Source organism: Eurosta solidaginis, chromosome 1, assembly GCF_040869045.1.
Source record: "Eurosta solidaginis isolate ZX-2024a chromosome 1, ASM4086904v1, whole genome shotgun sequence".
NCBI lineage: Eukaryota > Metazoa > Arthropoda > Insecta > Diptera > Tephritidae > Eurosta > Eurosta solidaginis.
Window position 1 is genome coordinate 224,982,180 of NC_090319.1, and position 13,518 is coordinate 224,995,697.

Consider the following 13,518-nt stretch of genomic DNA (forward strand, 5'->3'; position numbering starts at 1 on the left):
TGGCTAGTGAAGAAAGTGGTGTTAGTGAAAAAATAAAGAAATGTATGAACGTTCGTTATGGACTTTTTGGTAATTTAACCAAGGACTGTGATCTTTTGTATCACAAAAAATTAGATCAGTCAAAACTGATTTGTGTATTGCCGCAAAATAAATAATAATTCAATTTTAAAAAATTGAACAAGAAATAAGCCCTTTTGGCCACCCAAACAACAACAACAATATGTGTAATTTTAAAAATAAGTGCACTTTGCACTGAAACAACAAAATAAATTGCAGTAATGCCCGTGTAAATAAGTGCAAGTGATTTTTATGTGGAAGAAAATTGTATTTAATTAAATGTGCGCCTAAATAAATTGACAGGTTTCTGAATAAGTAACCTTAACAAATCGAATTTTTGGGCAGTGGATTAAATGAATTTTTTCAGATAAATCCTGCAGAGGTGAAAATAGAAAAGTGACGCAAATCTTTGAGGTTATGTTAACCTTTTAGAGCAGTGTTATGCTACCTCGAGCTGTGTCCGGAAAATCTTACCGCTGGTGGGGGATTGTTCCGGATAGTCACAAGGCGTGTTGCACAAACTTTAAATAACTGCGTTAAGCGCCTTTTTCTATTTTTGCACGAAAAAAAAAATCACTTGCACTGTTTGATATAATCACTTTGTAATTTGTTATTTTTATTTGTGAAATTTTATTAAATGTGAAATTAAAGAAAACCCTACCTAGCACGGAATATTTTTAAACCACGTACCTTTCAATAAATTGCCGATCCGGATTAGTAGATTGACTTTTTGTGGATTGTTGGTGTTGTTGATGTTGTTTGGAGGTTGGATGTCGCTCAAATCTGTTTGTGTGTGCCAATTGCTGAAGATTATTATCACGATCGTAAATGTGTGTTTGGTGGATCTGCTTCCTATTAATTGCCTAGGGAGTGGAGTGGACTGTAGCTATAGTTAATTGGCTCTTCTTACCGGCGTGGTAAGGACCATGTACAAATGCGTGGTGGCAACGGCGCGTACCCACGTATTTGTTAAAGATTAGGTTAAGGCGAAAAAAAAGTAAGAAAATACAAACACCAAAAAGGGTTTTGTATTAATACAAGGGAATTCACAGTATTTTTTATTCAAGATGTATAAATACAACAAGTGTTAAGGAAATTTATTAACAGATGTTGTGAAAATGAAAATGACGGCCACCGGCCACCGTGGTGTGATGGTAGCGTGCTCCGCCTATCACACCGTATGCCCTGGGTTCAACTCCCGGGCAAAGCAACATCAAAATTTTAGAAATAAGATTTTTCAATTAGAAGAAAATTTTTCTAAGCGGGGTCGCCCCTCGGCAGTGTCTGGCAAGCGCTCCGATTGTATTTCTGCCATGAAAAGCTCTCAGTGAAAACTCATCTGCCTTGCAGATGCCGTTCGGAGTCGGCATAAAACATGTAGGTCCCGTCCGGCCAATTTGTAGGGAAAAATCAAGAGGAGCACGACGCAAATTGGAAGAGAAGCTCGGCCTTAGATCTCTTCGGAGGTTATCGCGCCTTACATTTATTTTATTATTTATTTTATGAATTTGACAACTTACGTGAACGGGCGATTACGTGTTCCTTTGCTGGCTGCTGGATCAAAAGAGGACGAGACTCTTTTCCACATGAGCCGATGAACCCACGATACAGCCAATTCGTTGGGTTTCCCGGCAACAAAGTTTCTGTACCACGGGCTCACAGCGGTAAACATCTAAGATACATACGTACTACCACTCACACATGCCTGTATGTATAGTTATCACAAGAATATGCGGGTGGTAGTAACGAAGAAAATAAACAAAGAAAGTTATGCTACAGGGGGGGGGGGGGGGGGGGGGGGGAAGATATATTTAGGCCTGTGGCCTAAACACAAAGCATCCTAAATCTATGATTATTAATACTGCAATGGGCTGTATACGTAGAATGCTGCACACCTCGGACGAAGTATACAACGATGAAATAAAGAAAGAAATATTCACAATATTAAGAAATAACGATTTTCCGAAATATACAATCAAAAAATTAATAAAAAAAAGCTAAACTTCCAAAAAACATTCAAAACCCCGAGAAGCCATTTATTTTTAAGTCGCTGGCTTATGTACCACAACTGTCAGAGCGTCTGGACAAGTCTGACTGTTATAACAAAGAAAACGTAAAAATAGCACATAAGCCCTCTAACACATTAAAAAATATTTTCAATAAAACCAACTCGAATATATCAACGCTGTATACAAAATTCCCTGTAAAGCAAATGTTGGGGAAACTTGCAATAACATTTATGTCGGTACAACCAAGTCAAAATTAAAAACAAGATTATCACAAAACAAATCGGATCTAAAACAATGCCATTAACTAAATAATCACAAAACCGCACTCATGGCCCACTGTGCAACTAGCGGGCACATACCTAACTTTGACGAGACCAAAATACTGCAACAAGAACAACACCATAATAAACGATTTACTCTTGAAATGTTACATATTATCAACGTACCGACAAACATACGACTCAAATATAAGAGTGATGTGGACCATTCCGCTCATATTTACAAACACCTGCTAAGAAAAAGGCAGTACCATACTCCACGTCACACAGAGCAAACGTGTTAAGAAAAGTAGGTAAATGTATGTTAAATGTTTGATATGTATATTTGTTGTTTTTATTATGTTTTTATTAGCTCTGTAACCTTGAAGACGATTGCCGTAGAGCAATCGAAATATATCGGTTTTTTGAAAAAAGAAACAATTGTGTTTAATTTATAAAACACGGACCTCGAGCCAGCAAAACAGGACAATTAGTTGAAGAAAAAGGTCGCCAAAAATTATAATTTAAGTAAAAGACTTCGTTTAATTGGGAACCAGCATCAACACTAGCACAACATCAGCACTGAAATCGAGCGAAGAATCACTCTTGCCAATAAACGCTACTTTGGACTAGGTAGGCAATTGAAAAGTTAAGTCCTCTCCCGGCAGCCGAAAATCATACTCTACAAGTCAATTATATTTCCCTTCCTGCTATATGGTGCAGAGGCATGGACCATGACAACATCAGATGAAGCGGTTCTGGGAGTGTTCGAGAGAAAAGTTCTTCGAAAGATTTATGGACCTCTACGCGTTGGCGATGGCGAGTACCGAAGAAGATTTAACGTTGAGCTGTACGAGCTATACGCAGTCATCAACATAGTCCAGCGAATTAAAACGCAGTGGCTGCGCTGGCTAGGCCATTTTATGCGAATGAAAGATGACGCTCCGGCCAAAAAAGTTTTTCTATCGGAACACGCCTATGGAAGCAGAGGTAGAGGGCGGCACCCACTCCGCTGGAAGGACCAGGTGGAAAACGATTTAAACTCCCTTGGTGTGACCAAATGGCGCCGGTTGGCAGAGAGAAGGAGCGACTGGGGCGCCTTGTTGGACGGCCATACTCGTTTCTGACTGCGGGTAGTACTCCTATAAAAAATAAATGTTATTTCAAAATGAAATATAATTTTGTATGTAATTATTTAGTACTAAAACTACAATGTTAAAATTTTATATGAACAACTTCGTAAAGTTTATTTAAAATATGTATCTAAGCGGCGAATTATTTATAGCGCATGGAAAATCCGTATGATATAAGAGCATTCGTTCACTTCAGTGCGTTACAGTAAACCGGAGTTCCTTTATAAAATTTTGGTATTAAGTACTTACTGGTTAATTTGAAAGTCAGCCACGCAAACGACGTAAAGTGTCACGGCGTCATACATAATCTGGCCCTACATATTTTGAAAAGCAAAAAGCACGCGCGGCAACGTCTACACTTTTCTCGCTAAGGGTATCAGTCGTATATATCAGGTTTCATATCACTTAGTGTTCGTAATATTTCTCTTTAAATGTATGCCTATTATGAGATATATAAGAGCATACAGCTGGGTATATAATGTTCGGTTTCGCCTGAATTCATACTTCCTTACTACTAAGTATTCTTATTGTATTTCAAAAAATACAATCACAGAACGAGTTTTATTTGCTCTATAACTATAGATCGGGAATGCTTAAAATATATACTATTAACCAAAAGTTGATTAGAAATAATGCGAAAGTATTGTGGGAGATTTTTAGGAAAGGTGGATGTGGTGACTCCTGTACACACTTATTCTGACATTGATAAAAAGTTGTTAGTCGTAATGTTCTATAGCTGATTGGGATATCTCAAAAAGTTTAACTTACCCACAGCTCAAGAAACACCGGTTTTGGAAAAAGTGGATTCTTGCGAGCTATCACATAATCCAATTCCCTTCCACGTTTCGCATCCTTTAAAAATGAAAAGGTGATATAAATTAGTTTATGTCAAATTTATATGAGAAGGGATATTTCTTAGAGCTTAATTATTAATTACCCTTATCTCTTAAAACGCTGTTGGCAGACTATTTCCCCGCGTTTGACAGTACTTTTTGTAAACAAATTCTTCGTCAAAAACGTTCCAAGCTTTTGGGCAAACTCACTTGTCCATTAATAACCAATCAGGTATGTTTTGACTTCGACTCCAAACAGTTTATTCAGTATCGAAATGGATAAGTGTGTTTGTAGGTTTGAAAATCATGGCAAATTATTTATTTGTGTTTCTTGCCTGCTCTGATTGTTTATCAGCTTTATATATACATATATATATAACATTACATATTGTGACGAATATTAGTGACACTAAGTAATACTCACATCACTAGTCTGATGCTAAGTAAATGAAGCCACAACAACAATAAAGCAGGCAGTCACTTGTATCTCCATAAACGAATCAATCATTATGTCTACCCATATGTACGTACACGCAGCGGAGAGAAAACACACAAACACATGCATATATCTTATCAGAGATGCGCAAGTACACTCACACATGCACGCGCATATGAGAGCTTTAAACGTAGTTATAATTGGTAATTTTATAGCTGCTAACTAACTAGTAAATTCTAGAATAGAACCGCCTAGAAATATGTCAACGAGGAAACAAAACATTATAAAAGCAGCAACAGTTGAGACACGACAATCAGTTTCATGTAAGCAAGCTATTGGTTGTGAAGTATCAGTGTTATTGTGAAGTACTTTAATAAAGGCAATTTGAAGTTATTTATTCAACAGTTTAGTGATTCGAACGTTAGCAGAAAGTTGCAAATAAGAGGAGTTGCAATAAATTCGTTACAATTGGTGTCAAAAGAGGAATTGTTGAATAAACCGCCCAATAGTAGCTACGACTTATACACTGCACATGTCGATAATATTACGTCACTGGCATTGAACAAAGTTGGTGGTGATCATCTCTGCGTGCTGGGTGATTTTAATCTGGGTAATGTTAAATGGTCACAGACTCTATCAAACTCGGCTTTAATAGCATGTGAGGTCATTGGCTCCAGTGAAATATATTTAATAGATAGTTTTTTAAGTATTGATATTAAACAAATTAATCGTTTTTCAAACAGACTAGCTCGTACTTTAGATTTGATATTTTTATCTAATAATCTAAATTTTTCACTTTTTGAATGTATTTCTCCTATTAAAAAATCCGATTTGCATCATGTTCCATTAGTTCTTGATCTTGAGTTTTATAAATTTGCCGAAGCGAGTACTACCAGCTCTAATTTTTCTTTTAATTTTAAGAGATGTGATTTTTCGAACTTGAACAATCTTTTGCTGGAAATAAATTGGGATAATTTGTTTTGCAGTCTTGATACCACTAAAAGGTTTGAGATATTTAAGTCTACTGTTCTGCAAATTTGTAGAAATGTCATTCCCTTGGCTTCCAAAAAGAAGTACAAGGTGCCCTGGCATAATAGAGCCTTGATGAAACTCCGGAATTTGAAAAATAAATTTTTCCGTAAATTTTAAAGAACTCAAAATCCAACGTTTTTCAACTTGCATAAAGAGTATGATAAGAAATTCGCGTGTCTGGATAAATTCTTACACAGAAATTATATTTTAAATTTTGAGGAAAATCTTAAATCTAACCCAAAATCATTTTGGAACTTTGTCAACTCGAAGAAATCAGTTTCGAATATTTCGTCCTCTCTTTTTCTTGCTGAGGAAGCTGTCGATACTCCGGAGGATGCTGCAAATCTTTTTGCTGAATACTTTATGAACAATTTCACTTCTGACTCTGTCAATCATGATAACATTACTTTTAATATTCAGGCTTCGATTGTCTTCGGTAATGTAGTATTGTCTAAGGAAGATGTTCTTAATGGGCTTATTCGGCTTAAGACGTCGGCTATTACCGATATCGATGGGTTCTCTGCAATTCTGTTTAAACAATGTGATTCCCTAGTCTATCCACTGTTGTTAATTTTTAATAATTCGTTATCTACAGGTACTTTTATTGATGCGTGGAAAGTAGCATTCATTACACCTATTTTCAAGAGCGGCAATAAAAATGATATTACTAATTATAGGCCTATTTCAAAACTGTCCACCATTGCGAAGCTCTTTGAATGTATCATCCAAGATAAATTACGTTTCTGTGTAAAGAATTTTGTGTGTCCTGAGCAGCATGGATTTTTTCCAGGACGTTCAACTGTGTCTAATCTGACTATTTTCTCGGATGACTGCCTTGCAGCTTTTCAGGCAGGATATCAGGTTGACGCTGTGTATACTGACTTTTCCAAGGCATTCGATCGGGTTTCCCATGTTATTTTGATAAAAAAGTTAGCCTGTTTGGGCTTTCACTCAGTATTTTTGAGTTGGATTGAATCCTACTTATTTAAGCGTCGATGCATGGTTGTAGTTGATGGTGTTAGGTCTCGTCCATTCGTTGCTTCCTCCGGTGTTCCACAAGGTAGTATCCTGGGTCCACTGTTTTTTGTCATGTTTATTAATGATATTCGCACTTGCTTCTCTAAAGTAAGATTCTTGCTGTATGCAGATGACCTGAAGATATACTTGCCTATTCATAGCCTTCATGATGCGGTATTGTTGCAAGAAGCTTTGGATAAACTTAGTAACTGGTGTAATAATAATCGGTTATCACTTAACCTAAAAAAGTGCTTTCAAATAACTTTTTCGAAGCGTGTCAACTTGATTGATACCGTGTATCAAATATCAAACTCGCCCCTGTTGCGGGTTAGTGAAATTAAGGACTTGGGTGTAATATTTGACACGAAGTTTTCGTTTTCAAGTCATATTAATGTGTGCATTGCTAAGTCGTATGCCATGCTAGCTTTTGTTAGGCGTCATAGCTTGGATTTCAGTGACCCGTATACGCTAAAGCTTTTATATTCTGCGTTTGTGCGTTCCAAACTTGAATACGCTTGTTTCATCTGGTCTCCGTATTATTCCTGCCATGTTGCAAGAATTGAACGAATCCAAAAAGTATTCGTACGATTTGCATTACGCAGTCTGCGCTTCTCGGATCCTGTCCCGACTTATAAAGCTCGTTGCTTATTGATCAACTTAAAATCATTGCAGGACAGGAGGACAATTTTATCGTTGTCGTTCGTTTTCGATTTGTTACGTGGGGTTGTTGATTGCCCTGTGCTCTTGGAGAGGATTTTCATTAATATACCGGCTAGAGCTCTTCGTGCTTCTGAGTTTTTTCATATTGGTGTTCTCAGGGCTCTTTATGCGCGGAATGCTCCAATTACTAGAGCCTTAATTGAGTTCAATAGAATTTCTAAATTTTGTGAGATAGATTTTTCTTGTTCGAAAGATGGCTTTCTGAGTATTTTAAATACTTTTTATAAGTAAGGTAATTTATATTATTATACATTATTAACTACTTTACACTTTTATAATTAGCATATAAGATTCTTTTTTAATTGGCTTAAATAAATAAATAAATAAATTCCAGAGAACAACAAGGATATGGCAAAGTTAAGTGCATTGAAGATCCAGCAACTGAAGAAGGAGTTGGAGAGCCATGTATTTAATACAACCGGCATTAAACTCGAACTTCAGGCACGACTACGAGAGGCAATGGAATTAGAAGGAATTGGCGTGGAAGAGTACGACTTTCATCTTGATGGTGAGGAGACAACCAAAATTGAAGAGAAAAATGAAACATCGCAGACAGTTACGAGCACGGACTTGAACATGATATTGGCTGCAATATCTGCACAAACATCGACAGTAACATCAATGAGGTCGCAAATGTCATCTCAGCTGGAAGAACAGAAGACATATCTAGCATCCCAACTGGAAGAGCAGAAGACATATATGGCATCCCAACTGGATTCACAGGAGGCCCGTATTTTAGAAATGACGTCGCAAGTGTCATCTCAACTGGAAGACCAAAAGACATACATGGCATCCCAACTGGAATCACAGGAGAACCGTATTGCAGAAATGATGTTGCAAGTGTCATTTCAACTGGAATACCAAAAGACATATATGGCATCTCAATTGGAAGCGCAAGAGGCACGTATATCTGAAATGTCGGCAGAAATTTTGGAACAGGTATCATCAAAACTGGAAGCGCAGGATGCAAAAATGGCTCAATTTCAGGCAGAAGTAGATGATTTAAAAGGTCGTATGGATCAGTTACAACTAAATCGCACAGCTGTTTCAGCAAGCAATCCAAAGGTAAAGATACTTTAACGGTTCTGTTCCTTTTCAGGTCTTTAAGCTACAGTTTGAGAAGACCACAGCAGTGAACAACTGGAATGCTGAAGATACAGTTTCAGCTCTGTTCGTGGCATTGAAAGGGCCTGACGCGGAAATCTTACAGACTATTCCAGAGTACGAACGGAACAGTTATGACGCATTGATGGCTGGTGTAGAACGAAGGTACGGAAGTGAACACAGGAAACAGATATATCAAATAGAATTGCAAAACTGTTACCAAAAAGCTAATGAGACTTTACAAGAGTTTGCTTCGGATGTTGAAAGGTTGGCTCATTTGGCAAATGTGGACGCACTCGTGGAGTACACCGAGAGGGTAAAAATCCAGAGCTTTATAAATGGCATACGGGACGTAGAAACGAAGCGAGCGACATATGCAAACCCAAAACCCACATTCGCAGTAAGGGTATCCCATGCGCTGACTCAGGAAACAGCGTCACTTTTGAGTAAGCCCACACACAACGCTCATCGCGTGGAAGTGGAAAGGCCAGACTGGGTAGACACAATTTTGGAAGCATTTAAAGGACCGCAGCAGAAAAACGATGGTGCCGTCAAATGCTTTAAATGTGGAAAGCCAGGGCAAATTGCATGTTATTGTAGTACCAATCCTAACAGTTCCAGCAATGTGGGTGGCCGTAAACGCAGAGATGAAGGAGATGAGCAAATATCAAAATCCACTCAATCGTTATACTAAAGCGAGTCAGCCGCAAGGGGCGACAGCTGGCTCCCTCAATTGAATGCCCCATAATCTCTATCTCGCAAATTGGAAGAAGGTCAAGGAATCTGACTGTCGGAGGACATGTGGATGGAAAGGAACGTTTACTGGCTGTAGATACGGGTGCATCCCATTCCATCATTCGATCAGATTTAGTCAACAAGAAGATAAGAACATTGCTTGGAGCAAGATTACGTACAGCCACGGGAGAGGACACCCAGGTAGTTGGAGAATTAGCATGTGAAGTAGCAATTGGGAACGTCACGGTACTACACAATTTTATAATGGCAGAGATTGTTGAGGAAATCATAATTGGAGTGACCTTTTTAATCGACCAAGGCATCGAGATCGATATGCAAAGCAAGACAATGCGATATAAGAACATGGATGTGCCACTTAATTTCGGCTACGAGAGAGGCTACAACAGTAAACGAGTGCTGGTGGAAGAGATTCAGCAAATACCACCAAAATCCGAAGCAGTCATCTGGGCAAATAATTATGGAGATTGTCAGACAAACAAATTGTGGGTTGTCGAACAAAGCAACACCGAACATACTTGTAGGAAAAACCCTGGCTATGACAAAACAAGATGGACATATCCCGGTAAGAGTACTCAATGAGTTCAAGTCAATACTCAAACTGACCAGAGGAACTATTTTGGGAAGATGCTAAGAGGCTGAAGTAATAATCAATTGTGAACAGCTCCAAGATGAGGCTTCAACTAGCAATATTGATCTTTCAGATGACATCATGGCATGGACGGAGGGACTAGAGGAAGACTATCAGAGTAAGGCAAAACAACTGCTCCTAAAATACGCGAACATATTTGACCAGGATTGTTCCAAACCAGGCCGCACCAACGTTGTGAAACATGAAATTGACACTGGAGATGCGAGGCCGATCCGTAAAGCTCCACGTAGTGTTCCACTGGCGAAGCGGGAAGTTGTGAGTCAAATGATACAAGAAGTGAGCGACAGCGGCGTCATCGAACCATCAGATAGCCCATGGAGTTCACCGGTAGTACTTTTAAAGAAGAAGGATGGAAAAATGAGGTTTTGCGTGGACCACCGGAAGTCGAATGACGTTACGAAAAAGGATAGCTACCCATTGCCAAGAATTGATGACACTCTGGACTCGCTATCTGGTACGAAATGGTTTTCCACACTGGACTTGAAAAGCGGCTACTGGCAAGTTGAAGTGAAGGAGGAAGATAAAGAGAAAATAGCCTTCAGTGTCAGTGATGGTCTTTGGCAATTTACAGAGATGCCTTTTGGACTTTGTATTGCACCACCTACTTTTGAGAGACTCATGGACCAGGTAATGAAAGGACTACATTGGAAAACATGCTTGATGTACCTGGGCGACATCATCGTATTGGGCAAGAACTTTGATGAACATCATAAGGACTTGGAGGAAGTTTTCCAGAGAATAGCTGGCGCTCGTCTGAAGTTAAGTCCCAAAAAGTGTGCGCTGTTTAAAAAGGAAGTAAATTATTTGGGTCACAAGGTAACGACAGAGGGCATCTGCACTGCGAACGAAAAGATAGAGTCTGTAAAGGATTGGCCAAGACCACAGAACCTACATGAATTGAGAAGTTTCCTTGGGCTGTGCACATATTACCGCCGATTTGTACCAAATTTTTCCAGCGTAGCCCATAGCCTCCATGAGCATACAAGAAAAAATAAAGCTTTTGAATGGAAGAAGGAGCAAGAAGTTGCTTTCCAAATATTGAAGGAGCGTTTGTGCACTGCCCCAATGTTAGCATACCCGAATCCAGGAGCAAAATTTATTCTAGATACAGATGCGAGTGGATATGCTATAGGAGGCGTTTTATCACAGCTGGTCGAAGGACATATTACAGCCGTTCGATTGGAAAACCAGAGAGGAACAACTGCGTTACGCGGAGAGAGCTGTTGGCATTGGTAGATTGCATTAAACATTTTCACAAATACCACTACGGCCAGCGATTTCGTGTCAGGAGAGATCATGCAGCGTTGAAATGGCTTCTGCAGTTCCGTAATCCAGAAGGACAATTGGCACGGTGGATCGAGCGGCTACAAAGCTATGAGCATCCGAAAGATAGTACCCATGGGAATGCCGATGCAATGTCGCTAAGACCATGTAATTTGGAATGCAAGCACTGTTCAAAGTCCGTGGCTAAAGAACACAATATAGATGTCCGGCTAATGACTATAACGAGTGCGGATGAATGGGACAAGGAACAACTAAGGAAGTGTGAGCTAGAAGATGCAGATCTGTCGCATGTTATGCAAGGGCTCGGACGAAACGAAAGACCAAATAGAGAGGAGATGTCAGCGGAGAGTCCCATTGCGAAGTCATATTGGGCACAGTGGAACAGTTTAGAATTGATATCCGGTTGCTTGCATCGAGTATGGGAGAGTGAGGATGGTCAATGCAAGAAGAAACTTATAGTTGTTCCCAGAAAGAGGATTCCTGACGTGCTCAGCGAGCTGCATAATGGTCCAAGCGGAGGTCATCTTGGAATCACGAAGACGCTCGAGAAGATTAAACAGAGATTCTATTGGGTTGTTTGCCGTCAGTCGCTCACTGAGTGGATTGCGAACTGCGAGGTTTGCAGCAGAGCGAAAGGGCCCAAAACCCGAATTCATGGCCAGATGAAGCAATATAACTCAGGTGCCCCATTTGAAAGGATCGCTATAGATGTCGCAGGTCCATTTCCTACTAGCAACTGCGCAAACAAATTTGTACTGGTAGTTATGGATTATTTAAGCAAATGGCCAGAGGTATACCCAATCCCAAATCAAGAAGCGGAAACAGTAGCAGAAGTGTTTATAAACAATTGGGTTGCAAGGTGTGGTGTAACAATGGAGTTAAATTCTGACCAAGGCAGGAATTTCGAATCAGCTGTGTTTCAGGAAATGTGTAAATCATTGGGCATTCGAAAAACACGGACAACTGCATTGCATCCTCAGTCCGATGGTATGGTGGAACGATTCAATAGAACATTGGAGGAGCACTTATGGAAAGTAATGGACAAGTTCCATAAAGAGTGGGATACCCGCATACCATTATTCTTGATGGCTTACCGATCAGCAGTGCATGAGACAACGGGCCAAACCCCTGCAAAAGTAATTTTTGGCAATGACCTTAGACTGCCAGTATTTGCAATGTAATTGGGAAGCCCCATACAAAGTTGTAAAACGGATCAACGATGTGGTGTACCGCGTACAAACCATCGGCAAACCTCAAACCAAACTTAAAGTGGTTAATTTGGAAAGGCTGACAGCGATTAGATCGAGAGATTTGTATGATCGGGACGATCAGACTTAGGTGGAGGGCAGTGTGACGAATATTAGTGACACTAAGTGATACTCATGGCGGCCACCGTGGTGTGATGGTAGCGTGCTCCGCCTACCACACCGTATGCCCTGGGTTCACACCCCGGGCAAAGCAACATCAAAATTTTAGAAATAAGGTTTTTCAATTAGAAGAAAATTTTTCTAAGCGGGGTCGCCCCTCGGCAGTGTTTGGCAAGCGCTCCGGGTGTATTTCTGCCATGAAAAGCTATCAGTGAAAACTCATCTGCCTTGCAGATGCCGTTCGGAGTCGGCATAATGTAGGTCCCGTCCGGCCAATTTGTAGGGAAAATCAAGAGGAGCACGACGCAAATTGGAAGAGATGCTCGGCCTTAGATCTCTTCGGAGGTTATCGCGCCTTACATTTATTTTTTTTTTAAGTGATACTCACATCACTAGTCTCATGCTAAGTAAATGAAGGCACAACAACAATAAAGCAGGCAGTTACTTGTATCTACATAAACGAATCAATCATTATGTCTTCACATATGTACGTACACGCAGCGCAGAGAAAACGCACAAACACATGCATATATCTTATCTGAGATGCGCAAGTACACTCACACATGCACGCGCATATGAGAGCTTTAAACGTAGTTATAGTTGGTAATTTTATAGCTGCTAACTAACTAGTAAATTCTAGAATAGAACAGCCTAGAAATATGTCAACGAGGAAACAAAACATTATAAAAGCAGCAACAGTTGAGACACGACAATCAGTTTCATGTAAGCAAGCTATTGGTTGTGAAGTATCAGTGTTATTGTGAAGTACTTTAATAAAGGCAATTTGAAGTTATTTATTCAACAGTTTAGTGATTCGAACGTTAGCAGAAAGTTGCAAATAAGAGGAATTGCAGTAAATTCGTT

General features: G+C 39.5%; 2 protein-coding genes across 5 annotated transcripts in view; one reads left to right on the plus strand and one right to left on the minus strand.

The window, feature by feature from the left end:
* The window catches only part of Cad86C (Cadherin 86C), a 2,678,031-nt gene that overhangs the window by 2,361,912 nt on the left and 302,601 nt on the right, over positions 1 to 13,518 (minus strand). For 3 of the 4 annotated variants that reach the window (XM_067760173.1, XM_067760172.1, XM_067760171.1), the window contains exon 3: positions 4,225 to 4,308. The exons of the other annotated variant lie outside the window; for it this stretch is intronic. In XM_067760173.1, coding sequence (XP_067616274.1) covers positions 4,225 to 4,308 — 84 coding nt within the window. The remainder of the gene's footprint in view (positions 1 to 4,224; positions 4,309 to 13,518) is intronic. 4 annotated transcript variants of the gene reach the window in all.
* LOC137237035 (palmitoyltransferase ZDHHC15B-like) overlaps positions 1 to 13,518 on the plus strand; it is a 33,880-nt gene that overhangs the window by 9,710 nt on the left and 10,652 nt on the right. The window lies entirely within an intron of this gene.